Source organism: Anopheles arabiensis, chromosome 3 (genome assembly GCF_016920715.1).
Source record: "Anopheles arabiensis isolate DONGOLA chromosome 3, AaraD3, whole genome shotgun sequence".
NCBI classification, from domain to species: domain Eukaryota; kingdom Metazoa; phylum Arthropoda; class Insecta; order Diptera; family Culicidae; genus Anopheles; species Anopheles arabiensis.
Genome location: NC_053518.1, coordinates 53,633,904 through 53,658,595, shown reverse-complemented (window position 1 = coordinate 53,658,595; position 24,692 = coordinate 53,633,904). Strand labels below are relative to the sequence as shown.

Below are 24,692 nucleotides of genomic sequence, written 5' to 3'. Positions count from 1 at the left end.
TGACGCTGCTGCTGCAACTGCTGCTACTGCTGGGGGGTGGAATGCTGCTATTGCTGATGCCAGAGGTCAGGCGTTGGTCCCGCAGTATACAGAAAGTACCGGTGATCAGACGCCGTATATCTCGTATGACTCCGGACGTGCTAGCGAGGGGCTCGTAAAGGAGACGTCGATGACGCTGGCATTGGCAACCGCGTTTCCATTGAATGTCGCCGTGCTTCCCCTGTTGAGCACAAACAGGTTGAGCTGCTGTTCTATTCCTAGCAGTTGCTCCCCACGTGGGTTGTCGCGCCTGCTACCCCACTCCACATGCCAGGGTTAGAAGTCGCCAGCGACGACAACGTGGGAGGCAGCTTGAAGTTGAACGACCTACAGGAACCGTTCAAACACTTCAGTGGTCTGTCAGGGCGGGGCGTAGCAGCTCAAAAAAAACGACGCGCTCGATCTGGGCGGCAACCAAGCTCGTGATGTCACTCAGCCACACCCTCTGGATTGGTAGTTCGCCAGCTGCCACCACTGCCACCTTCTTAGCTTCAAGGAAAATCTACCTGCCGTTGTTCCTCGGTGGACGGTAGATTTCCGAGAACAACAGCACGTCGATCTGCTTCTCCCTTGCTGCCTGCAGCACTAAGTCCTGAGCATGCTAACCACGACCCAGGTTCGCTTGCAAGACCCTCATTGGTCGGATCATTGGTACGCTGACCGAACGCTTTTGGTGTGGCCAAAAGTGTGCTGGCCACCACATTTGGCACATCTGGCCTCCGCCTTACAGGCCATGACCAAGTGCCCTTGCTGTCCACAGCGAATGCAGACGCAACTGGCAACGGCATTCACGCGCCAAGTGGTCTCGCTTTAAGCATCGGTAGCAAGGTAGCTTTTCCTGCGACGGAGGTGGAAGTAGTCGGACCTTGCAGACACAAAGCCCGAGCCTCAGCTGGTGCCGTTAAGCTGCTTGGCATTTTTATGCGGCAGGCGAACCCGAGCACGCTTCCACCCATCGGGAAGCTGCCACATGTCGATGCTGACATTGCCTGTGCCCGACTGGAGTTGTCTGTCGAGGGCTGCCTGTAGCTCGGCCTCGTCCGCCGTTGGATCCACATCATTCAACATCAGCGCTGCCATCTCCGTCACATGCCGAACAGCACCAGCACTCCCTACGATGGCTCTTACCTGCTGTAGCATGTACGACGCGTCCGCCGTCTTGCTCAGCGTAAGCCGCCACAGCTGCTTACGAGTGCGCCTTTCCCTCACAATGTAATATTTGAGCGACTTGTACTGATCATTGTTGTTTGCTGCCGCTCCCAAGTCTCTCCTTCGGCCAGAGATATCAGTTCCGGCGTGGGGCGTCGACGCGTCTGTTGCTGCTGTTGTTCTTTCTGTTCTGTCTTGATAGGGGCCTTGATGTGTAGAGCCCGACCTAAGCGTTTATAAGCGTCTGAACTGCAATACAAACTGCATGGGAACAATATCGCAATTTTTCACTGTTTTTCGTTTTTTTTCTTCATAAATCGTCCAAACTTAGGTAATTTAGGTGCTCTAGACACAATCCTGGCGCTTTAGAGTCGATTTAACCGCGTTTTAAAAAACTTTTTCACTAATTTAATGAGAGTGTGATGTATTCATGTGTTGTCACTGACAGATGTCAAAACCCCCTTTCAGATTCCTGAATCGCTTGTAGCCTGTGTAACAGCAAGGTGGATTAATAAGATATAGTGGCCCGCACGACAAAATCGAGCAGTTTTGTAGCTCGGATTTTCGATCACTTTCCACCAAAACCCGTTAAACATTGCGAGGGTTGCGTGTGGTATCGCTTTTGGCGGAAAGCGATCGAAAATCCGAGCTACAAAACTGCTCGATTTTGTCGTGCGGGAAGCGATCGAAAAAGCGAGCAGAAATGTCAGGGAAAACGCTTGGATTCCGATCGAAGAAATATATCAATCCAAAAATTTCAGCGCTGAAAATTTCGAAATATTTAATTTATAAATTTGCAACAATTTTGAATACGAAATATTTCACAGTCATGCGCTGTGAAATATGTTTGCAGTTTGAATTTGAGAAGTTTTCGATCGCTTTGCGCAACGGGTTCGATCGGTTCTTCGGACATTTCTACTCGCTTTCGCGATCGGTTTCGGCGGAAAGCGAGCTAGAAAGCGAGCTCAAAAACTGCTCGATTTTGTTGTGCGGGCTGTTTCGAGGCGGATTTTCGACACTTGGGGGACATAACTAAACTCTTGAAATAAGTTGGAAGGCGAAGGTTTTAGGCAGCGTAATGTCCTATCTTGGCAGTCCGAACGAATCTGACTTGCCACGGTCGGAATTGGTTTTATTTATACTCAATTTAGTTAAGGGTTTCTCACATTTGGTTCCGGGTTTTATGTTGGAAAGTTACTGTTTTCACTCAGCTAGTTACGTTTGTCTTTTGTTGACGAGAATGATGGTTCATGTCAGTAAGTTCCTGTTTTGGGTTTAATGCGTATACTGCTCCTGCTTTTGGTTATAATGCATAAACTGTTCCTTTTTATGTTGTACCTTTCGGTTGGTTTTGATAAGTGTGTCACAATTGTTTTTATATGAACGGTGTGGCCTGAATTCTTCTGGTTGCGTTGTTATGGTACGATCTGATTTGCTTAGTGTGTTATAATGAATGTGTTGGAATGGTGTGATTTGGCATTCCAGAGTGTGTTACAATGTGTCTATAACTGATAGTGTGTATTATAATAAGTTGTGTATAGCAGATATGCTACACTGATATTTTTAGCTTTTAAGTGGATTAAATGTATTAACAAGAATGGAATTTATACTGCATTGGACAATTTTTGAAGTATATGTTATTGATTTGACATATGATTTGTCAAATTTAGAAAATCGCGTATTTCCGAACCCGCGTAAGTCGAGAACCGCGTAACTCGGGAACAGACTGTAAGCCCAACATTATCCCCACGTCTCAGCCAACCAACTATTTTATTTGACTCACCTTCGTCGTCAATCATGCTGATGAACCCGTCGCTGATCCTCCTCGATTCAGCCAAGATCAGCTGCTCTTCAAATTCCAGCTCTCGTATCTCAAGCTCCAGCTTTCGTCGAGTCAAATTCCACATCCGAAGTTCCAAGGCACAAACAGCTCCGCTCGACTCCGCATGCTTGTCCGCCATCGTCCTCCCGGGTGTGTGGTGCGATGGCGTTGGCTGATGAACGTTCCGGGATGGCCGTCCGCAGTACGGTTCCCACAGAAGCGCCGTCCTGCGATGGCGCTGGTAGTTCAATGTCCTCGATGACCGCTCCAGATTCAACGTCCACTGCCCGTGGCACGGTTCCTGCCGAAGCGCATCTCTGCGATGGCGCTGGTTGTTGCACGTCCGCGGTGGCCGCTCCAGATGCACCGACCGCTGCCCGTGGCACGCGGATGCAGAAACTTCGCGGACCTCCGAAGTCAATCTATGCTGCGGTCCCCTCAGCAACAAAACTGCACCTAATGATGCGTGCGACCTTGAGTGGTCAACGCTCTCCAAAGACGAGGTTACCATCCAAGCTTGTCCAGTCGGCGCGAACGATCGGAAGTGAAGTGAATCCACGACCGGTGCAAGTGGCCTATGATCCAGTGCTCCCGTTTCGGGTTGCTGAGACTCGTTCGTTTGTGCTACCGCTGGAGGTGCTTTCAATTCGTGCTCGTGTTCCATAGTGAGAAATTACGTATGTTAGTGTAATGTGTAACTTGCACCTCAACTATTCTCTCGCCGTCCGACGTATCGTCTGTTGGTCGCGCTCCTAGGTGTTTCGCGGCCTTAACTGTCTTACGACACGGTTCACTCACGCAATCGAGTAAACGTGTAAAGTTACAAAACTTGTTGTTTTTTTTAATGTTGCGTTAGCAACGTCCGGTTGGGCCGGTCTGGTCGTCAACTCGTACGACGTAACAACATGCCCGTCATGGGTTCAAGTCCCGAATAGACCGTGCCCCCATACGTAGGACTGACTATCCTGCTATGGTAACAGTGTCTGCGTACAAACGGCACCCACGGGCCTGCCCACGCCCGAATGCAGAGCCTATTGCATACGATTCTATTTTTACCATTAACATGAGAGAGACAGGGTTTATACCCCGAACGTACACGAAAGGTACGCATGATGTACTCATCAGGATCTAAAGGCAAGGACAAGGCAAAAGAGACACAGAAAAGATTCCTCACGGCTACACATGTCCTCTAGACGCGTTGTCTTTGCGCCTCGCTCGGTATCACAACAGCATACAGCAGGTAAGCAGTACAAATGGTGCTACCTCATACGCACACATGTTTATCGAACACAACTATTCGGTTCGGCTCGGTAAACTTCACGAGGACGCCGGAACAAAAGGGCGCAGACTTTTTCATGATTTTGTGTGACTTCTGCTGTTTTGGACCACGCGTGTAGGCGCTGGCAATAAGTCACTGAAAGCCAAGCTCACTTCACGAAGTGGGTACAGGCAGGCCTTGACCGACAGCAGTTGTTGTGTGCCAAAGAAAAATAAGAGAAGCAACGTCCGAAATGAATCACTCGCGACGGTTAACGTTTTCTTAACTCCACTTTATCGATTTCAAATATAGCAGTACGTAACGGTGATATTGTAAAGGAGTTTTTAACACAAGTGCTTAAACAAATTCCACTGTTTCTAATCGGGCGTTAATTTCGGGAAAGAGAATGATTTGCAATTTTTCCAATTTATACCTTTCCATCATCGCGAATTCGCGGGTTTGCGAATTGCTCGACCTTCACCCCATCAGTCGAGCCTTAATGTGGATTAATGGCACCGCTTGACACTTGGGCTGGCATTCGATGTTTTTTTCCCATTATCAACAATAACAGTTATTTTAACAATAAATACATAATATTTCAAAAATATAATTCTTAAAGAGATAAAGCACTGATCTCAATCCTATAATCTCAAAATCCGTGTTTGAATTTGCAAAATCATGCAAAAGACCTCTGAAAAAAAAACACCTTGCGCGTTTGAAAAATCATATTGCCCCTGTGAAAAATAGCATCGGTGCGGTCAAACAAAAACTTTTAACTACTAAACTGAATCTTTTACTACTGAAATTGTTTTGCAGACATTCGATTCTGACTTGTAAAACCCTACATTAGGTTGAATCTTTTTTCAAACGACGCTCATGATCATACGCTTACAAAGTTCGGTAGATTTGTTGACACAGTGGTTGTAATAGGTTAAAAAACAAATATTGAAGAATATCCCAACAACCTTGAGATATTGTCTGGTTTCACTATCAATAAGAATTTTATCTGTTAGTCTATGAAATCAGTCTTCAACCCTTTAAAAGATTTTCCCGAGTGAGATTTTTCCGGGCTGTTCCTTTGTTCTCCGTTTCGATTAAATCGTCGCGTGGGGGGAGGGTGAAGGAGATAAAACAATGATAACAATGATTTGGTCTTTAGCGTCCTTGTAATTGTTATTGTTGTTATTATTGTGTTATTGTAACGCGTGTGACTATTTTTGTTATATTCCTATTGTACCCTTACATATATCGAGAGGGCTTATGAGGTCCGTCGATCATTTAATAAATATACAAATATACAATATAATATAATCGGCCTAAGCACAATTTTTCGTTCGAAAAAAATCGATAGGCGCTCACGTAAAACTGACAGTCGGCCTCAGCTCAATTTTTCGATAGAAAAAATTCGATTGATCCGACTGTCGTTTTGGTGTCATTTGACACTCATTTCGCCGCCAAGGAGTTCATTTTACTGAAAGGAAATAGTTATACTGTCAGTTTTACGTGAGCGCCTATCGAATTTTTAGATCGAGAAATTGTGCTGAGGCCGAGTATAATTATTTCTTTCATACTCCTACATGAAGTCGATTCCCATCGAGTTCGGTATTTAGTGTAGGCAAACCATTTTTTTAATTTAACAAATGATTTTTTATCACCCAAAATATGGAAAAAGAACCAACACATTTACCAACTTGGTTTTGCATAACGTTTTTCAAAAACATCAACCTTGATTTATGGCATTTTTCCGATATTCGATATTTTCCGCAGCACAATGCCTCGCGGACAGTATTACGAACAGTGATAGTCGTCGATATAAAATTTTACAAAATGACACTTTTTGAAGCATCGCATTCTAGGTTCACGCATTCATTCGACAATCACGGAAAAAATATCATTTGACACGATGATATTTTTCTGCTACATTCATTTGACTTTTTGATTTTGCCGTACCTCAAGTGAACTAGATCTTCATCGAAAATGGGTCCTTTTTCGTGTTTTCGGGTGAATTTCTATACTCCTGTAAGCGAACACTATTTTCCTGGTTGACTGAGTGAAAATATCAAATGGTCTAATGGCTAAGTATCAGTAAATGCACGATTAAGCAGTTCTGGCGTCTCATGAAAAATGTCAAATGACATTCATTCTACATTTTTTGCAATCATGTCATCGCAAAAGAATTGATCGAAAAATTATGCTGAGGCCGAATGACACATATTGCATATCGTCTTATGTGTTTGTATCGCAAAAAAGAAACGTTTTACAGAACGGGCCAAAATTATTTTCTTTTGTCAACTTTGTGTCATTATTTGATTACAGGGTTTTCCAAGTCACTTTCGAATAATTTCAACCAACAAAAAAACTTTTTAAGTTCTTCAACATGATTTTCTATACTTCATCGGCCTGATGCCATCGTTTTTTTTTCCACGGGGTTTGAAGCCGAATCGCATCAGCAGTTGACAGGTGAAGTGTTGAAAATCATGCTGAAGAAATTAAAAACTATTTTGATGGAAATGAAATGTAAGATCGATGTGGATTGACAATTTCATACGGTGAATAACAGTATCTACATTTGAAACTGTCTTGAAAGTCCCTGTATGGGTCTGTGAATTTTCTAAAAATTGTGGGACTGTCAAAGGGTTAAATAAGTTTAATATGATTCAACATAGACGTACAATTAATGATGATCTTAAGTAATTCTTAAAAAGAAATAAAATCAACAAAACCAAAATAAGTAGATGCCAAAAGACTCACAGATGCTATAACTTGCAGGATTCCAAAATGATAGAGTATCAAAGTAGCGTAACCAATAACGTTCCAAGTGAAATCATTTAGAGGTTCCATAATATAGACTCCTACAATGTACGATAAAAAGGTTTAAACATAGTAAATGGTGTGAGTATTCAAATAATACACATGTTACCCTTCCAGACAACTTACCTCCACTTTTTAATAAGAATATAGGTATAATACACATGAGTGCGTGTTGAATCCAGTAGATTGATGATTCAAGTGGTAGCTGGCGGCTATCAGTTTCTGGAAACATGAAGGCCAGTAATGGACCATTCAAATAGTTCATCTGTAGTCGAAAAAGTACGGTACTGCTTTTGGTTGATTTGTTACAGGCTAATAGATATATCTGAAAAAATTCAATTACAGTTAGTAAAGTAAAGACGATTAGTAACGAGAATATAGATGTTTTACCATAATTGGCTTACCTGCATTATGGTGGTAATATGGCACGGATTTAAAATGTAAATAACAGTTCTCGTTGCAAATTTAAATCCAAGCTCAACACCTAACGTTAATGTCATAGTAACAAGAAGAAATTGTTTACCCCAACTAGGAACAGAAAAGTCAACAGGAAATGCCATTCCTCGAACTGGCGTAGCACTTGGATGCAAGCATCGCTGACAATGAATATCTTCTACAATGCCACTAGCAATTGATGCTGAAGAGAATGAACGTTCTCGATGATGTGGCATAAGTAAATCTCGCGGTTCTTGTTCAACCATATTCCGTTGATAGTTTAAATTATTGAGATTATAATTGCTGGTGCTAAGTGTTCTATTACCGCTAAATGGACTACCGGAAAAGCGATCCATCTGCTGGTATGCGATCGGTTTTAGTCGGCTCACGGCGCACTTGATAGCTATTAGACACAACGGTATTATCACCATTGTTTCTACCAGTTTACGAACAGGTGATAAGTAATCAGCACATTCTGGACCAGCATTCCGAGGCACAGACCCGTTTACGCCATCGTACGCCCAACTGAGTAGCATTATGTCTAGCTAGAAGTTCAAAAACATTATTATTCATGTTATATAATTATTGTCTATTTGCATTACATTTGACGCAGCATATATATGTTAAATACGTACCTTGTGAATATTCAACAGGCAATCTGTGTCATCCAACTGTACAACTGAAATATTTTGTTAATACAATTCATCTGGAAGCAGAATACAAGATTGGCAGTATGAATGAAATCATCATTGAATAAAATTAAATTAACTTTTTGGTTCATAGGGCATTCGTAATAAATGAGATTCGAATAGATTTGCTACAGAATGCAGCAAATACTTAGGGTGTGAAAAGATAAACCGCGCTAAAATATGAGGATTTAGCAACTGAATGCTACATGTATCAGTGATTATTCACCTTTACTTAATGAAAACGTATATATACATTTTAAATATTTTTTTTTATTCAGGAGTAACGGTCCAAAAAGGCCGTATTGGTCAAAAGTAGAATATACAGATATATTTCATGGCGCTTCAACCCATACTGGCTGGGATACATTTTCTTCCCTGAGCCATGGAAGGGCACCTTATCCCGGGTGTAATCGGACGGTTTGGTTTTAATCAACCCAGTCCATGATTTTGTGATCCTATGAGCGTGGCGAAGGTCTACATCATTCGGATGTCGAGGTTGTCTATTCCACTTCAGTGTTTAAAATGGCATTGCTGGGGTCTGTATCGTTTGGATTCCAGGCATTTCAATAGATCCATCCATCAGAAGTGGTCCGAGTATTGTCCCGTTTAGTGGTCCAAATGACATTGCGAGGGTCTGTATCGTTGTAGTTTTTTCCATCAGTGGTCCGAGTGACATGGCGGGGGTCTGTATCGTTCCAGTTATCTAGTAAATTCTTGCAAGAACATCGTTCAAGCAAAGATCTTCTGTCTGCCGTCAATGCCGGTTACTCAGCCATACACATTGCATTCATTCATTCTTACATTCATGCATACATTCATCTATCACAAACACACAAGCAATGTACCACATGGACAAACAAGAGGAAGTAAGATAGGATGCAAGATTGCTGTTGCCAACAATGGGGCTCTTCACAATTCTAGTCATTTTTTTGTATGAGTTTGACAGTTGGAGTCTGAAATCATGTCAACACTCCACACAACCATACAAAACCACACACAAAACTAACCTGCAATTTTCAGTCTAGATTATTTTAGCCTCAAAGCTGGAATTAGATTCGAGTACCTGCTCGAAAAATGGCAAAACAAGGTGGTGTTTACATTTACTCCTAAGTGCATTAAAGAGATCTGGTGATGGAATCCAGAATCAAAGTGTATGTAGTCCAGGTGGTCTCATAGCATGTTTTTATAACCACATTGGAATATCGCTTTTTGACAGGATCGGTGAAATTTGTTGTTCGAACAAGCTTTCTGGAGGCTTACACGAATACACAAAACACTCAAAACGAATACACAAAATCTTCGTTCAGAAACAGAAGCGATAAAAATCAGCCTTCTAAATTCATACACCTTGGGATAAGCCCACCTGTATATTATACCCACTTAGATAGCTGCTCGAAACCCGCTATACAATGCAAATATCTGACAGGCTGAAATTTCAGCTTATGAACTTAAAACGGAAAGGGCCCCAATGTTGGTTGGTTCCGTTTTCATACAGAAATAGAATAAATTTTCATACAGTTTTCATACAGAAATAGAGTGATAGGAATAGTTCCGAAAATTGAGAAACGGAACGAACCTGCCAATCTGGAGAAAAAGAACGGAACGCGGAACGCAGGTTCAAGATAACCTATCATGTTCATGCGTTTTTCAGTTGCTCACTTTATTTATGAATAACTTGAAAGTATTAATTTAACACTGTGTAACATCTTTTATGTGCAATAATCACACAGTTTCAATTCATGAAAAGCTAAACAATAGCTTATTGAATGTGTAAAACTATTCTACTGCTAAAAGAAAAACGCTTAACTTAAGTATCCCGCTATACAGTGCATTTTATATTGAAAGGTCGATATATTGTGTTGTTTTCGTTTTTAACAAAAATTCATCATTTTTCTATTTTTATTTTTCTAATTAATGATTTAAATTAGAGTTGTTTTGCAACACACATAACGCTTATTGAACTAACATTTTTCAATAGAAGCAGTTAGCATCGAATCATCGGTCTATAACAAATACACATAGAGCGTTAAGTTGTTTCCGTAGGGTTGACATTATACTCTACGGTGCACTAACGGATTTTCCAATTTTCTGGTAGTGCACTATAATTGGTTATAAGAAAAGCGCTATTCCACGGGTCGATAAACTGTGTTTAATAAAGTATTGCGGAAGACTAAACGTGTCGTGCAACCAGAGATATGCGAAACGAAACGAAATTCTTTCTCGGGGATACTTCAAATTTCCTCCTTCAATCAGGTATTTACACTTAAAATGGAACTGCACGACTCTGGTAAGCTGGCACTAGTTATACTTTGAGAAGTACTAGGGTGCACCTGTAAGGAAACAAAATCATGATAGACCTTCATGATTTTGCATTTAGAACCTATCTCTTGTAGTGTTTTAAAGTTCTCGATTATCAAGGGATTTGATACTGTAGAGCGGACGAAAAGGCGAAGCGATAGTAGCTAAAAACGAAGCTTTAGTGGCATCACTCCGGACATCACTTAGAGTGACATGTTGTGAGTCGACTTCATGCTACCTAGTGCGATTCTAAGACAACGATACTCAATCCTCTCAAGTCGGATTAGATGCGACTTGACTGCCCAGTGGAAGCATATGCAACCATACTCCAAGACAGACAGTATCGTTGTCTTATATAGGTTAAGGACGTCTTTGGAATGTGCACTCCACCAGAGTCCGGTAATCGTTCTGAGAAAATTGATTCTTCTAGTACATTTCTGTACCAGATAGTCAATATGTGTCCTCCATACAATTTTGCTATCAAACCAAACCCCTAGGTATCGAAAAGATCTGGCAATGGATATCTTTTTACCATATAAAAAGATATCGACCTTTGGGTCAACCAAATTCAAGCGTCTATTACTCTCAGTGTTGTAAAAGAAAGAGAATTTCAGCATTTCCGTTTTCTCTGGAAAAAAACTCGATACCTAGGTTTGTCCTACACACTTCTAAATTGTTAAGTGTGGTTTGCAAAGGACTTTGAAGGTCGGCGATGTTGTTGCTGGCGACTGATACAACACCGTCGTCCGCCAATTGCCTTAGGTTACAGCCAGGTGCAAGGCATGCATCAATATCGTTCACATAAAAATTATACAACAAGGGGCTCAAACAGGACCCTTGTAGTAGTCCATAGTAACTGACTCTTCGAATTTTCATGTGGCCATTGTCGAAATTCATTGCCTTTTCCGAAAGAATAAGACGTTATTCAGTCTTGGGATTAAGCCCGCAGATTCTAATTTTTGACACAGAACAGTGACTGCCCAAGTAGCAGAGCCGAAGTTTTTCAGAGATTTTTCTGTGTGCCAAAGCGAGATGCCCTGTCTTCTCTCTCTAGATTTTGGACAGCAAACCGCCGCGCGTGTAGAGGTGTGTGCGTGTGACGAAAAACGATGGATGACAAACGCGAGCAGCGGGGTCTGAAGTCTTCGTTGGTCACACACACCAACTACCAGCGGATTGCGCTGCACCGTGTCTACCCATCTTTCTCGATCTACCATGATTTTTTCTGCTATCGCACTCATCCGGGTGTTAGGCATCCTCAGTCTGTCTAGAACTTTCGTTGTGGAAGGATGTGCGGGTGTGATGTGCGATTTCTTGTGTCCACTACTTTCCTTGTTTACGTTTTGCGCAGTGTTGCTTCTTATTCCATTGTGGAATGATTTATCCTAGCTACAGTATCGGACATTAAGATAGAACCCTGGTGTTTTCAACGCACCGTGCACTTGTTTTGCCACGTTACTTGTGTTTGTTTGTGTGTGTGTGTGTGTGTGTGTGTGTGTGTGTGTGTGTGTGTGTGTGTGTGTGTGTGTGTGTGTGTGTGTGTAGTAGAAAGAGAGTGTGCTTTTTAATGTGTATTTGCAAGTGCGCGGGTTTGTGTCTGAAAAACGTAGCTTGCCATGATGTCATATTGCGTTGATAGTATTCTGATAAAGTGTGTTATCATGTGAAACATCGTGCGTTTACTCTTGGATAAAAACTAAAGTTTGCATCGACAGCAGCGCTTGTTCCTCGGACGAAAACGCAGGTGTGCTGTTTCATGAATGTGAATGCGACACCGGTGCGAAATGGAAACGCGCTCAATAGCAATGAACTCGGCATTCCCTCACAGGTGTTTCTCCAGTGCACGCCATTGAAAGGCCTTCGTGCATCTCTGCGTTGAACGTTGTGTGCGCATGGAAAACTTGGTGCGTGCATTCAGCTGGTGCGCGGTTGTTCTTTTCAATGGGCGTTTTGTTTCATGAGCGCGGCAGTATTCTGTTCTCGATTTTGAAGGGAAGACAATTACTCGCGTACTCGTTGATAGTTTTATCCATGCGATGTTGTCGCTGCTCGACAACGATGTGATTCATCGCGTATAGAAGTAGAACGCAGGCAGAGCACGGGATCAGCCGTGTCCAAGTTTTTATCCAGCCCGTTCTTGACGGTCCAAGCAAGCAATGTTAGTAACAATGGGTCGAGGTAAACATTGTACCGATTATCAGCGCCATATGATAAACCGAATGGCGGCTGCTGACATTAGGCGCAAAACGATCGAGTTCGTAATGGAACGATCGCGCACTTTTGTGGCAAACGCGCTTCGGACAACCGAAACGTGCTTAGACAACCGAAACGCGCTTGGACAACCGAAACGCGCAAGTCAACCGGACGTCCTCAGAAGACCACGGCGAAAGAAGACCGTAAAATTGTTAATATATCGAAAACACACTGATCGCGAGGGCGGTGGTCCTGCTTATTACATCAAAAACCTAACCCAAAACACAAAAAACTACTAACAAAACTATCCGAAACGACCTACTTGTGAAACAAACACACCCACAAATACACATTCACACATACATACACACATACACACCCACACATGCACACACACACACATGAACACACACACATACACACACATGCACACACACACACAAACACAAACACACAAACCACACATAAATCTGTCCCAACGGATGCATGCTGCGTTGAAAACACTAGGGTCCTATCATTCTGTCCGATACTGTAACTTGTTGAGGTAAGTTTCTTGATCTCATATGTGCTTCAATGTACTAATTCAACTAATGCTTATCGTCTTCAAAGTTACAGGTGCATGCGCCATTCATCAACACCTACCTGTTGGCATCATCAACAATCTTCAAAGTGGGTGACGGAAAGAAATTGTTTTCCAGTTTTAAAATATTAAGGTAAGTGTTGCTCTCATCATATACGTAAAACTATCCAAAGTAATACGTACTACATGCAATAATTATTGGTTCATTTTTATTGACAGCGTTCAGCACAACTCAGCCACAAAACAACGCACTGGATTACGCTAAGAACCTGTCGAAACGCGCGCAGCCCCTGGGCGCAGTAGGAGAAAGGAAGAACGAGAGGAGAAAACTAAAGCCAGCGCGCAGCTCTGATGGTACCCCGGACGCGGTAAGAAGAAAAAAGATCGAGAGGAGGAAGAACGGTAAATTTGAAAGGGGGAGACCGTTCTGCCGTCTCCACAGTGTGAGTATGCCAAAGCACGTGTTGGAAGGGAGAGAAAAAGTGTGGAATAAACCGCATGCGAATGTGAATGTCAAGAGGAGTTGCACAGTCGATCAAGTCCACGTTAATTGTGACTTAACGAGGAACATCGACTGGGCAAAATATGGCGACTAAGTGACCGCTTTGCTAAACCGCGTAGAACCCAGTTTCTCCGTAAATGAGGAGTATACAAATCTCGTTAAGGCGATAAACGAGTGCGCCCTCCAGGCGAGGATTTTTAAAAGACCACCCACTTCTTGGTGGGACGCGGATTGTAAAGCGGCAGTCTCAGCGAAGCGGAAGGCTTTTGCCAGGTATAGAGATACCGGTTCCATGAATCTAATACATACATTATAGAGGCCTGGAGCGTAGGTGCAAACACTTGCTTAAAGCAAAAAGAGAGGTCAAGAGGTCATACTGGCCGAGGTATGTCAAAAACCTCAAACCTTCCACTTCGCTAACGGGGCATCGGAGTATGGCAAAGAAGATGCGCAACAGCAAAGCAACAAACGAGAGCGAAAGGGTTTCTGGGGCTTGTCTAGAGCCATTTGCACAAAAAGTCTGCCCTGATTTCGCTCAAGCACCACCATTTCAACAGAGTGCTAATGGGAGTGATTCGCAAATGAATTCCTCTGCTACTTGGGATAGGTAAACAAGAGAGGATCACTTACCACAAATAGACACACGAGAGCGAGAGTAAACGACGAACGAGCGCTACGCACCTGTCCGACGAATGCGCTCTACACTCACAAACCTACACTACAGTACACACAACACTACGCACTACACACCGTACGCACTATACACTAAGCACAGATCGCTTCCGGATCGTTCTCGCACGTATTCCTTTGCAGTGCGTATGGTCGAGGTCAGAGGCTTGTTGTCCACTTGGAGCACGTATCGATCACGTCTGATTCGCTTCGTGGTTGGGGACAGAATGAAATTTTACAAATTACGATTGATAATTTACAGGCTATCTTTGTTGTGTGGATACCGTTGTTTATCAAACTACAGTGAAATCTCTCTAAGATGACTCTTCGCAAGTCTCTTCGCAATGATTTTTTTAAATTAGCATTTTAACAATCCCGTCTTATTCCATACATATTTTGCTTAAATTGACATATCTAACATATATAGCATAAAGGCACATGTTGAATTTCTCTAAGGCGTCATCCATCAATTATGTAACGCTGTAAGGGGGTGTCATCAAACGTAACGCTGAATAATATGTTTGAATTTTTTTTTCGAACAAGCTTAAGATGGCTAGGATTTTGCAACAGAATCCCGAGTATTTTTGAATCACTCGAGACTGTACTCAAACACCTTCACATGCAGTCCTGTTTCCCCTATCTTTATCGATATTTTCTTTTACAGACCGAGACATGAGTTCAGTATCCTCATAACATGCCCCAGCGATCGTATCCTGTCAGCCTTCGCCATCTTCAGGATGCTCTATCTGCCGTACAGCTCAGCAAACTCGTTGTTCATCCTTCTCCTCCAAACTTCATGCTCGAACACACCACCAAAGGTGGTTGGAAAATGTGTCACTCAAACACGCTCAAAGCGTTTGCGTCTTCCGCTCGAATGATCCAGGACTCGTGTCCATAGAGGACGACCGGGCAAATCAATGGGCGTTATATCTCACATTTCATGCGGATTGAGTCTTCTGGATCTCAGCAGTCGATGAAGCCCATAGTACACACGATTCTCCTGCACGGAATTTGCTACATATGTTTTTGTTCGAAGTAACCACCAAACCAAGAAAGAAGAACTTCTTTACGACCTCGAGTCTGTCGCCGTCAACTAATAAACTGCTCCCCAGTTGGTCTGAGTCTGATCAGTAATTGTTGATTTGCATTTTAGTCACCTGCGTTTATACGCCTCACACACCTTCGCTGTTTCTTAATAATGAAACATTAACCATGAAACAGACTTTCAACATGAAACAATTTTTTCGGCTGCATAAAAAATGACACCTACCAGGGCAATGTTGAAGAGCAGACAGAACAGTCCGTCACCTTGACTCAGAACCTGTGTTCGTCAACAGCACGCTGTGCGTTTCGAACGATTCCGACATCAAGTTTGATACTCTTTCCTTGCACTGCACCTCGTTCATAGGGGCTTCTACCATCCAGATCAACTTCCCAAGAAAGTGGTTCAGCTGCATGATTTTCTATAGCTTATACCGGACTAAGGTTTTGCAGGCTGCCTGAAGTCGATGAATAGGTCAGTGGTGGATTTGCCTCCAACAAACCCTGTTTGGTAGCTGCCGACGAAATTTTTAGCTAGGGACGCATACGTGCAGAACAGGATCTGGGGCAGGATGTTGTAGGCGGCATTAAAGAGTGTGATGGCACGAAAATTCGAGCATTCCAGCTTGTCGTCTGTTTTTTAATTTAAATGTCATGGGTGAATGAAACCCAGCGTCCACTAATTTCTAGCAGATATTTCTGTTCCCAGATTCTTATAATCATGAATGCACCAACCATTTCGACGGTAAGCTTCACCGGATCTGTATTGAAGAGCTTGGCCTCTAGCTCATCACTGCCAGCAGACTTATTGCTCTTAAACTGCTTGATAGATGGCGAAGTTACCTTGTCGTCTGTACAGTTACTGTTGCTGGTGTTATTGATGTTTCCCATTCAAACAGTTGGAATTTCGATTCGAGCCAAATTTGCAATTCGGTTTCATAAATGTGTTTCTATCATGTTCTGTTTGGCGTACCGTCCTATGGGACGGTCCATTCTAAGCTTGAACCCATGACGGACATGTTATTGAGTCGTTCAAGTTGATGACTGTACCACGAATCAGCCCCATCGTGTTCTATCGTGTTACAGGTTCCTTTACCGTGTAACAGGTTCAAGATTGATACCATCCTAAACCTTTTTTTCATTTAACTGATTAACAATATTTAGAAATCAACTTTTTTTTTAAATTTATTTATACAAATGTCCCCCTCGAGGGCTTAACAATGTTTCTTAATTACTAAGGAAAGGATAAGGTTGAGGAAGAATGAAGACGAGAACGGAAGAGGGATAAACGAGTGTTAAAATCGAACAAATGATAGTATGATTTAAATGCAATCTGAGCTTTAAGGAATGGGTCATTTTGCGCATATCGAGTTAGTCGAGTGGGAATATAGAGAGATGGCCTATTGCGAAGATGGCGGGAAGGGGCATAAAAGGAAATGGCAGATAAGAGATAAGCAACATCAAGCTCATTAAGGATGACGCTGGCAATGAAACAAGCTTGCAAGTGCGAGTGGCGAGTTTTTATCGAGTCAAGACCCAAGAGTCGACAACGATGTGGATAAGACGGGATTACTGCATTCTCATGACCCGAAAGAAAACGCCTCGTGGCAAGTCGAGTAAATTTGCCTTCCAATCTAGCAATATCCTGCACACTATTGGGGGATGAAACTACACAAGCGTAATAGAGGATAGGGCGTACCCAGCAACAATAGAGAGACTTGAGACACAACGGATCGCGAATAAAATGAGACAAACGGGTAATAAGGCCCAAAGTACGGTATGCTTTGCTTGTGACAAAATCGATATGGTCTTTGAACGTAAGCTTTTCATCCAACCAAACGCCAAGATCTTTGACTGAAGTTACACGATTGATGGGAATATCCCTCAACGTGTAGTTCCAAAGTACCTTACGGGTGGAACGACCAAACGAGATGGCGTTGCATTTTAGTGGACAAAGACGCAAGCCATTTTGTTCACACCAAACAGAGAAAGAGGAAAGTACATTTTAAAGATCACAACAATCCTCAGGAGAATAGACAGGAAAGAAAATTTTTAGGTCATCCGCATACATAAGAAGACCATCGGGGGGAAGCACATTTAGACAGTCATTTACAAACAAGACAAACAAAAGGGGGCTTAAAACACTCCCCCCCCTCCCGGTACACCAGACAGGCCCACAAAGCGGTTTGATAGACAATTTAAGACACGGACTCGGTAAGATCTTCCAACTAGATAGGACTTCAACCAGGCGACCATAGATTTATTAAATCCAAGTTTAGCAAATTTGGCCTATAACAAATTGATAGGAACACTATCAAATGCTGCCTTGAAATCCGTGTAAATCGTGTCCACTTGACGACCACAGGCCATGTTGTTGAAAATGAACGAAACTAGGGACATGAGATTAGAAGAGGTCGATCGATTGGGCATAAAGCCATGTTGGTGAGGTGAAATATAATGCGCTACACGTTTAAGTAGTGAGTGTGTGTGAATAACATGAAGTGAGTGTGAAGTGTGAAGTGAATAACATATTCGAAAATCTTGGCCGAAGCACAAAGTAATGACACCCCGCGATAATTTTTGGCGTTAGCTCTTTCACCTTTCTTATGTACAGGCACTAGCCATGCACATTTCCATAACATTGGAAACGAGCCGGAATTTAACGACTTTCTAAATAAACGATACGGTAATGGAACAAAAATCAATACGCATTTTTTAATCACAGATGAAGGAATACCATATCTGGATATCTAAAGATGTTATCACATTTTAAATTTATTTTACATCACACAAATAAAAAATCATTCTCATGTGGCAGCAAAGCCCATTGACAGAACTGATTGTCCTCCTTTGCACAAACTACCATCAAGAGGTTCAACCCGGTACTGAATTTTACTTACTTTCCGTTCCGCCTACATTAACTGAATTTATGTTGAATCTAACCAAATATACACGAAGCAAATGGGGCGGTCTCGTGGTACTTTTGTCAAACCAAACGACTCAATAATACGCCCGCAATGGGTTCAAGCCCGGAATGGACCGTCGCCCCGTAGTAAGGACTGACTATGCGGCTATGCGATATTGAATAAAGTATTGAAAGCCTGTATAGGCAGGCATGTCCTCGTAGGACGTTTACGCCAATTAGAAGAAAAAGAAGAACACGATGCAAAATTGATTTTATTTTTTTATTTGTTTTCAACTCAACTGTTCATCAATACTGCTGTGTGTCCGATGAGATTTTTGTCAACCGCAATAATTCTTAGAACACGAAATTCAACCTGTGCACTGCTTCCATTTATGAGGTCAGAGTATAGTTGATTGCAATGATTGTTCATCTCCCATCAAAAGACACAGGGACCGCCACTGGCGTACGGGAAAGTTCGCTGGTGGTGTAGACCGCCATAGGGCTGAACGTGTTAATCTGTGTTCTACCTTCTGCAGGATTTTATTGTAGAAAAAATGATTTGACTGAATCAAACGCCGTAGCTCTATGATTAACAACTTGCATTCTGCTTAACATTCACGGTTTTGCTTTGAGTGTTTAAATGTAAGTTGATAATCGCTGGTTTTTGAGTTTCATACATTATAGATGATGAGTCCTGCAGTACTTGGACGCTAATGTTTATACCCAGGAAACGGCGCCAAAGTAGCAACAATTTGAAGCTATCGTTGATCTCATCAACGTAGGTGGATCGTAAAATTACAGGAATTATTTGTCTTAAATTGTGTGATAGGAGTGCCATAATATCAAAATCTACTGTTTTGTGTTTAAGTATGTGGATTTCTGTTCAACACATCAAAGAAATAAATGTGTATGTGTTTGTCCCATAATGCATCCATCTCAGTTTGAAAGGTTGAATTGGACATGTGAGTTTATTTTGAATATTCCTCTTCCTGCATTGCTTGGAAGCTGAAAACATAAACAATATGTAGTGAACCAAACTAAAAAGGACGCAGGTCTTTTTTTTGTAAAACATTTAATGAGTGTGATATTGAATGAATGTAAAACCGTTTTTAAACGACAGCGTTGTAATTGTGTTTATGACATTGTTGCTAAATTTAACACCGTATAAAAGCCAATCAGAATTAATCACTTTTTTATATGATATTTTGCATGAATTTTTCAAGGGCGATGTCGAACATGCATTTGTATAAATCATCATCGTCATCAATTTTTTATCATAATCAACTTCCAGTCATAGGCCGATATATGATTATGCTCAAGCATCTGAATATAGTTCTTAATCGACTTGCGATTTTGTTTCGCTTTGCTAAGGAATCACACACGTCCTTGGCTGATTTCGGAAAGTAAAGAAGAGAATTCGCTGGTTGTTAAGTTTGAAATTCTTTCCGGAGTACTTCCGTACGTTCTTTATTTAAACTCTCATTCACAGCGACTGCGATGCATGTTCTTCTTTTTGTCTTTGTAAATTTTTATGTTTTTTTTGTAGTGCCTGTTGCGCCTGTCCATCTTTTCTCCTACTCTATTGCGTTCGTCTTCTACAACTGGACGTTTAGTTACCTGTACTTGCTTGGTCCATCCATAACGTACATCTCCTAACCCTCCTTGAAACAAGATACTTCATATACCCATTGTTTCGTTTTTAGGTGCGAGATGAGCCACCTTTTTCCTTCTGTCTTCTTTAGTTGTTTCGTTGTTTCAAAAGCTATAGAAAAAAGAAAAACGGTCGGTTAATTTATTTGCTAACAGCTACGAATAATATCGATGTGCGATAAAATACTCACCATACTTTATGGATCTTCCTTTGTGTTTATCTTCATACTGTACGGATCTCCATCTGTGTTGCCGTTTGATGTCCTTGAAACTATTAGATTGGATCACGCTGGTCAAGGATTCATACACACATGAAAAAGATACACTGTTTATGGTTAGTACTAGAAACATCTGTACAAAAAATCATCCAACTTACCAAACTTGTCGCGTTTGAAATTCATTAGACTAAAGCACCATTTTCGCAAATATCGACATGTATTTTCTTTCCACAAGCTCGATTCACCTCAACACAAGTTTGATCAATACCCAAGCAATTCAATTGATAAAAAAAACTTGTCCCAGCACCAGTTAAAACAGTTTCAACGGCTTTAAAAAAATATTCCACAAAAAAAACAAATCCAATTCCATCAACCCGATCGAATCCGTACTGTTGAAAGTAACTGCTAGATCAAAACAGCCGGTCAGCAAAAGTGTCCGAGTACGGTGCACGTGTACGAAGAAGAGCAACCAATGAGAAACACACCGTCTCCGTAACACCTCTGTAACGACGTCACCGTAACGGCGTCGCCGTAACGGCATCGCTGTAACGGCGTCACCCCGTTGCCATGGAAGCGTTACGCGCTAAGGAAAATTTATATATAGATAACAGATGAGTAATAAACAAGGATTCTTCTTCGTGTCCGTTCCGTTCTTCGTTCTTCTTAACAAGCTTCGCAGGTGATGTACAACGCAGCCGAATAGTCCGTCATTTGGTCTGTCGAATTTTGTTACCAAGGAAGAACGGATGGAAAAACTGAACTCAGGATCGTCGCAGTAACGTTGTATTCCGTTTATGCAATGAATATTCCGTCCATAGTGTTCGTGCAAATCGATTGTACAGGCAGACATTTGATAATAGTAGTGTTGGAAACATTTGTAAGGTTCCAACATCTGTCAGACCAGGCGATGTTTTGATCCGGTTTCAAAACATATAAAAAGGGAGAAAAACCGCGAAATCAGCCCTTAACGACAAAAGCGAGCAAGTGTACAAACGATTATAAGAGAGAGAATAAAAAAACACTAATTTTTTGGCACTGCGTTGAAGTAGCCTAAAGAATTTAATTCTCTCACTTTTTTACACGGGAAACTAACGTTTTCCAACATTCCAAAAAATTACTTGTTTAACAGTTTACAAGCTAATTCGTCGCGAGTCGTATAACCGAATCGATAAAGTACCGCGTAAGTGAGTTACACCCCGCGTCCGCGTAGTGAAAACAATAAAACTTAGTGGGAAGTTTACGAAGGTTGAGAACCGAACAATGGATCAAGCACGGAATTTGCATTACGATGTACAGGAGGCTTATTCCACTCCTGTGACGAGTCATGCGACAGGGCACAACGGCGTTCAAACTCCAAGAGCGTCGTCAAGCTCGGTTCCGGAACGCGATGCTGTGAAAAATATTCCGCTGGAAGCAGGCACAAGCCGGTGCGCTACGGGCGGTAACGCAATACCGCAAAGGCAGGAGCGGGACGAGACAGCGTTGGATGCAAGATCCAGGACATCGACCGTCAGTATCGGTGAGTCAGTGAAGGGCAACGGCATTTCGAGCCAAAGTGTGGTCAAGGAGGTGCGTGAAAAGCCGCGAATGTCGTTCGAAGAACGACGGCAACGAGCTGCCGACATTAGGCACGAGCTTCAAGAGCTGCTAGAAATGCATGAGCTCGAAAAGGCGGAAGAATGGTGCCGGGAAACTGACCGTTTGGGGGCACCAAGATCAGCACCGCTAGTACACGAGTATGGTAGGGTACGCGAACCTGATTTCGACGAATGGGTTCGCGGAATGGAAAATTCGTTGCAAATCAGTGATAGGAGAGAAATCGGACCGGCTCGGGTTCAAAACCCTCCGATACAGGTTCATGACCCAAACTATGATGGCGTGCGGATGACGTACGGCAATGGCGACTACGCTGCACAGACGGCGTCATATGGCAGGCGTGGCGAACACGCAATGTACAGAGAACCAGCAATGTACGAAGAATCCGGTGCTTACAACGAAGGCGCGGTATTGACCGAACGTTCGATGCTAGGAAAACGCACATTGCACGATGAACGCGTGATGTATAATGAACGCACAGGGTTTGATGAGCTGGGAATGTACGACCGAAGGGGAAGCGCACACTATGCCACAGGACGCTCTTCGTATGCGCCACACACCACTGCACACACTTACACACAACGAACACCAGCGAACACATTTCTTAACCAAAGCCAAGTAACAGCTCGAAACGGTTTCCCACGGGATCTGCCGAGTTTCTACGGATCCGTAGATGAGTGGCCACGATTCATATCGACATATAATCGAACCACTATTTCCTGCAACTACACTGATGGCGAAAACCTTGAGAGGCTGCAGCACTGCCTCAAAGGTACTGCGTTGGATATAGTCGGTCACTTGTTACTGTTTCCGGAAGGTGTGAAAGCGGCTATTAACACTTTGAAAGCTCGTTTCGGAAGGCCGGATTTGATTGTGGATCGGACGGTGGAGAAAATAAAAATGATGGCAGCACCCAAAATGGAACGACTAGATACCGTTGTTGAGTTCGGTTTTGCGGTGAAAAGGTTGATAGCGACGGTGCAGGCTTCTGGATTGGTGGATTACATCCACGACGTTATGCTGCTGAAGGAGCTGGTAAAAAGTTACCACCTGTACTGTGTATGGAATGGGCACGACTCCGAAAGCGATTGCGATCAGTGAACTTGTACCAGTTCGGAATGTGGATCGGCGAGCTTGCGGATGATCTGTGCGCGGTTATCGACATGCCCGAAGCCAGCACGGAGCAAGCTGAGAGAAGCGCACCACCCGTGCGTCATAATGTGCAACGGCACGCGCCACATCGACCCACGGCAATGCAGCCTCACCGAACCGTTCCATATGTACGTACTACTCCTGCTTACTGTAACGCCGTGGTACTCCAGGATGAGTCCAGCAGCGGTGTACCTTCATCGAGCAGCCACCCGGAGTCATCGTCGTGTATCCTCTGTGGGGGGACGTGCGTGTCGTTGAGCGCCTGTGAGAAGTTTCTCAGGACTACGGTAGCTGCCAGGAGGGCGTTCATCAACGAACGCAAACTGTGTCGCAGATGTCTCGAATACCACAACGGAAGATGCAACATCACAACTCCTTGTGGCGTAGATGGGTGCAGTATCTTGCATAATTCACTGCTGCACCAGGAAGGCACCCATGGTAACTCCGGTATGTCTAATGAAACAAATAATAATTATTTTAATACACATTCAGGAGTGAACGAGAGCGTGCTGTTGAAGTACGTACCAGTGACGCTGTACGGGCCACGAGGAAAGGTGGAAACATTCGCCTTCATCGACGATGGCTCAACGTCAACGTTTATGGACCATGGGTTGATGGACGAACTTGGTCTTGAAGGCACGCCCCACCCTGTCCAGCTTCATTGGACCGGTGACGTTGCGAGAGAGGAAAGGGACTCGGTACAACTCTCGGTTAAAATATCGGGTAGACAGGGTTCGGCCACGCCGTATCTGCTAACCGACGTTCATACCGTTAAGGAATTGGCTCTCCCGAGACAATCGGTCAACACTTCCCAGCTTGCGGCAAAATATCAGCACCTACGGGGACTTCAGCTGCCGTCGTATGCGGATGCAGCACCACGCATCCTCATAGGGATCGACAATTGCATCCTTGGGCGTTCGTTGAAATGCGTTGAAGGGAAATGGGGGCAGCCGATCGTCTCAAAAACTCGCCTAGGATGGGTAGCGTATGGGCCCTGTCCGATAGCGACCAATACACCAGGAGTTTCTTTGCAAGCTTTCCACACACGGGTACGCGAGAGTTCCGTCGATCTCGTGGCTGTTGAGTTGAATGCACGATCTTCGCCGCGAATCATTGACGTCAAAGGTGCAGAGCGTAGAAAGGTCGAAATTAGGGAACCAATTCGAGTGACAGCGGTACCGTGTATAGAAATGCGTTTCATAGAAAACACGGTATTTGGTACTTCGCCGCGTTGTACATATCTAAGGAAAGACAGGATTGTTGTCTTAGACGGTTCACCAGGATGTAGAAGAAAACACTATACTCACTTGCCAATAGAAACGGCCAAAGAAGACGGTAAACAGGATAAACACCGGAGCGCCGATAACAATGCGGATTCGATGAATGTGGTGCGGTTGATTGAAGATAGTTACACGCATCGAAATCTTACTCGAATAGGCAGAATAGATTCGGAAAGGTCGAAGCGAATTACGAAAACACCAGCTGAAAAGAATTAGCGAGATAATTAACTGAACCGCGTATGAACTTACCTTTAGAAGCGTCGGCCGGGTAGAACCGCGTGTATGCACATTTCATTGTAGCGCGGAAGTAAACAAAGCAACGGAACAAGAGTCTGACAGATATGCGAGAGTGCGACAGCGAAAGCTTCACACTCGGGGGGACAATGTTGGAAACATTTGTAAGGT

General features: G+C 43.1%; 2 protein-coding genes across 10 annotated transcripts in view; both read right to left on the bottom strand.

The window, feature by feature from the left end:
- LOC120902189 (transmembrane protein 164) overlaps positions 1-24,692 on the bottom strand; it is a 57,523-nt gene that overhangs the window by 13,034 nt on the left and 19,797 nt on the right. For 6 of the 9 annotated variants that reach the window (XM_040310741.1, XM_040310738.1, XM_040310736.1 and 3 more), the window contains 4 exons: positions 8,150-8,220; positions 7,484-8,059; positions 7,206-7,404; positions 7,020-7,120 (listed from right to left, as the gene is read on the bottom strand). In XM_040310741.1, coding sequence (XP_040166675.1) covers positions 7,020-7,120; positions 7,206-7,404; positions 7,484-8,050 — 867 coding nt within the window. In that variant the 5' untranslated portion in view covers positions 8,051-8,059; positions 8,150-8,220. The other 3 variants (XM_040310742.1, XM_040310744.1, XM_040310743.1) reach the window with 3 other exon arrangements.
- On the bottom strand, positions 23,696-24,666 carry LOC120902190. Its single transcript, XM_040310745.1, has 2 exons — positions 24,315-24,666; positions 23,696-24,248 (listed from the first exon to the last, which is right to left on the bottom strand). Exons 1-2 carry the CDS (start codon positions 24,423-24,425, stop codon positions 23,979-23,981), a joined length of 381 nt encoding a protein of 126 aa, XP_040166679.1. The 5' UTR covers positions 24,426-24,666; the 3' UTR covers positions 23,696-23,978.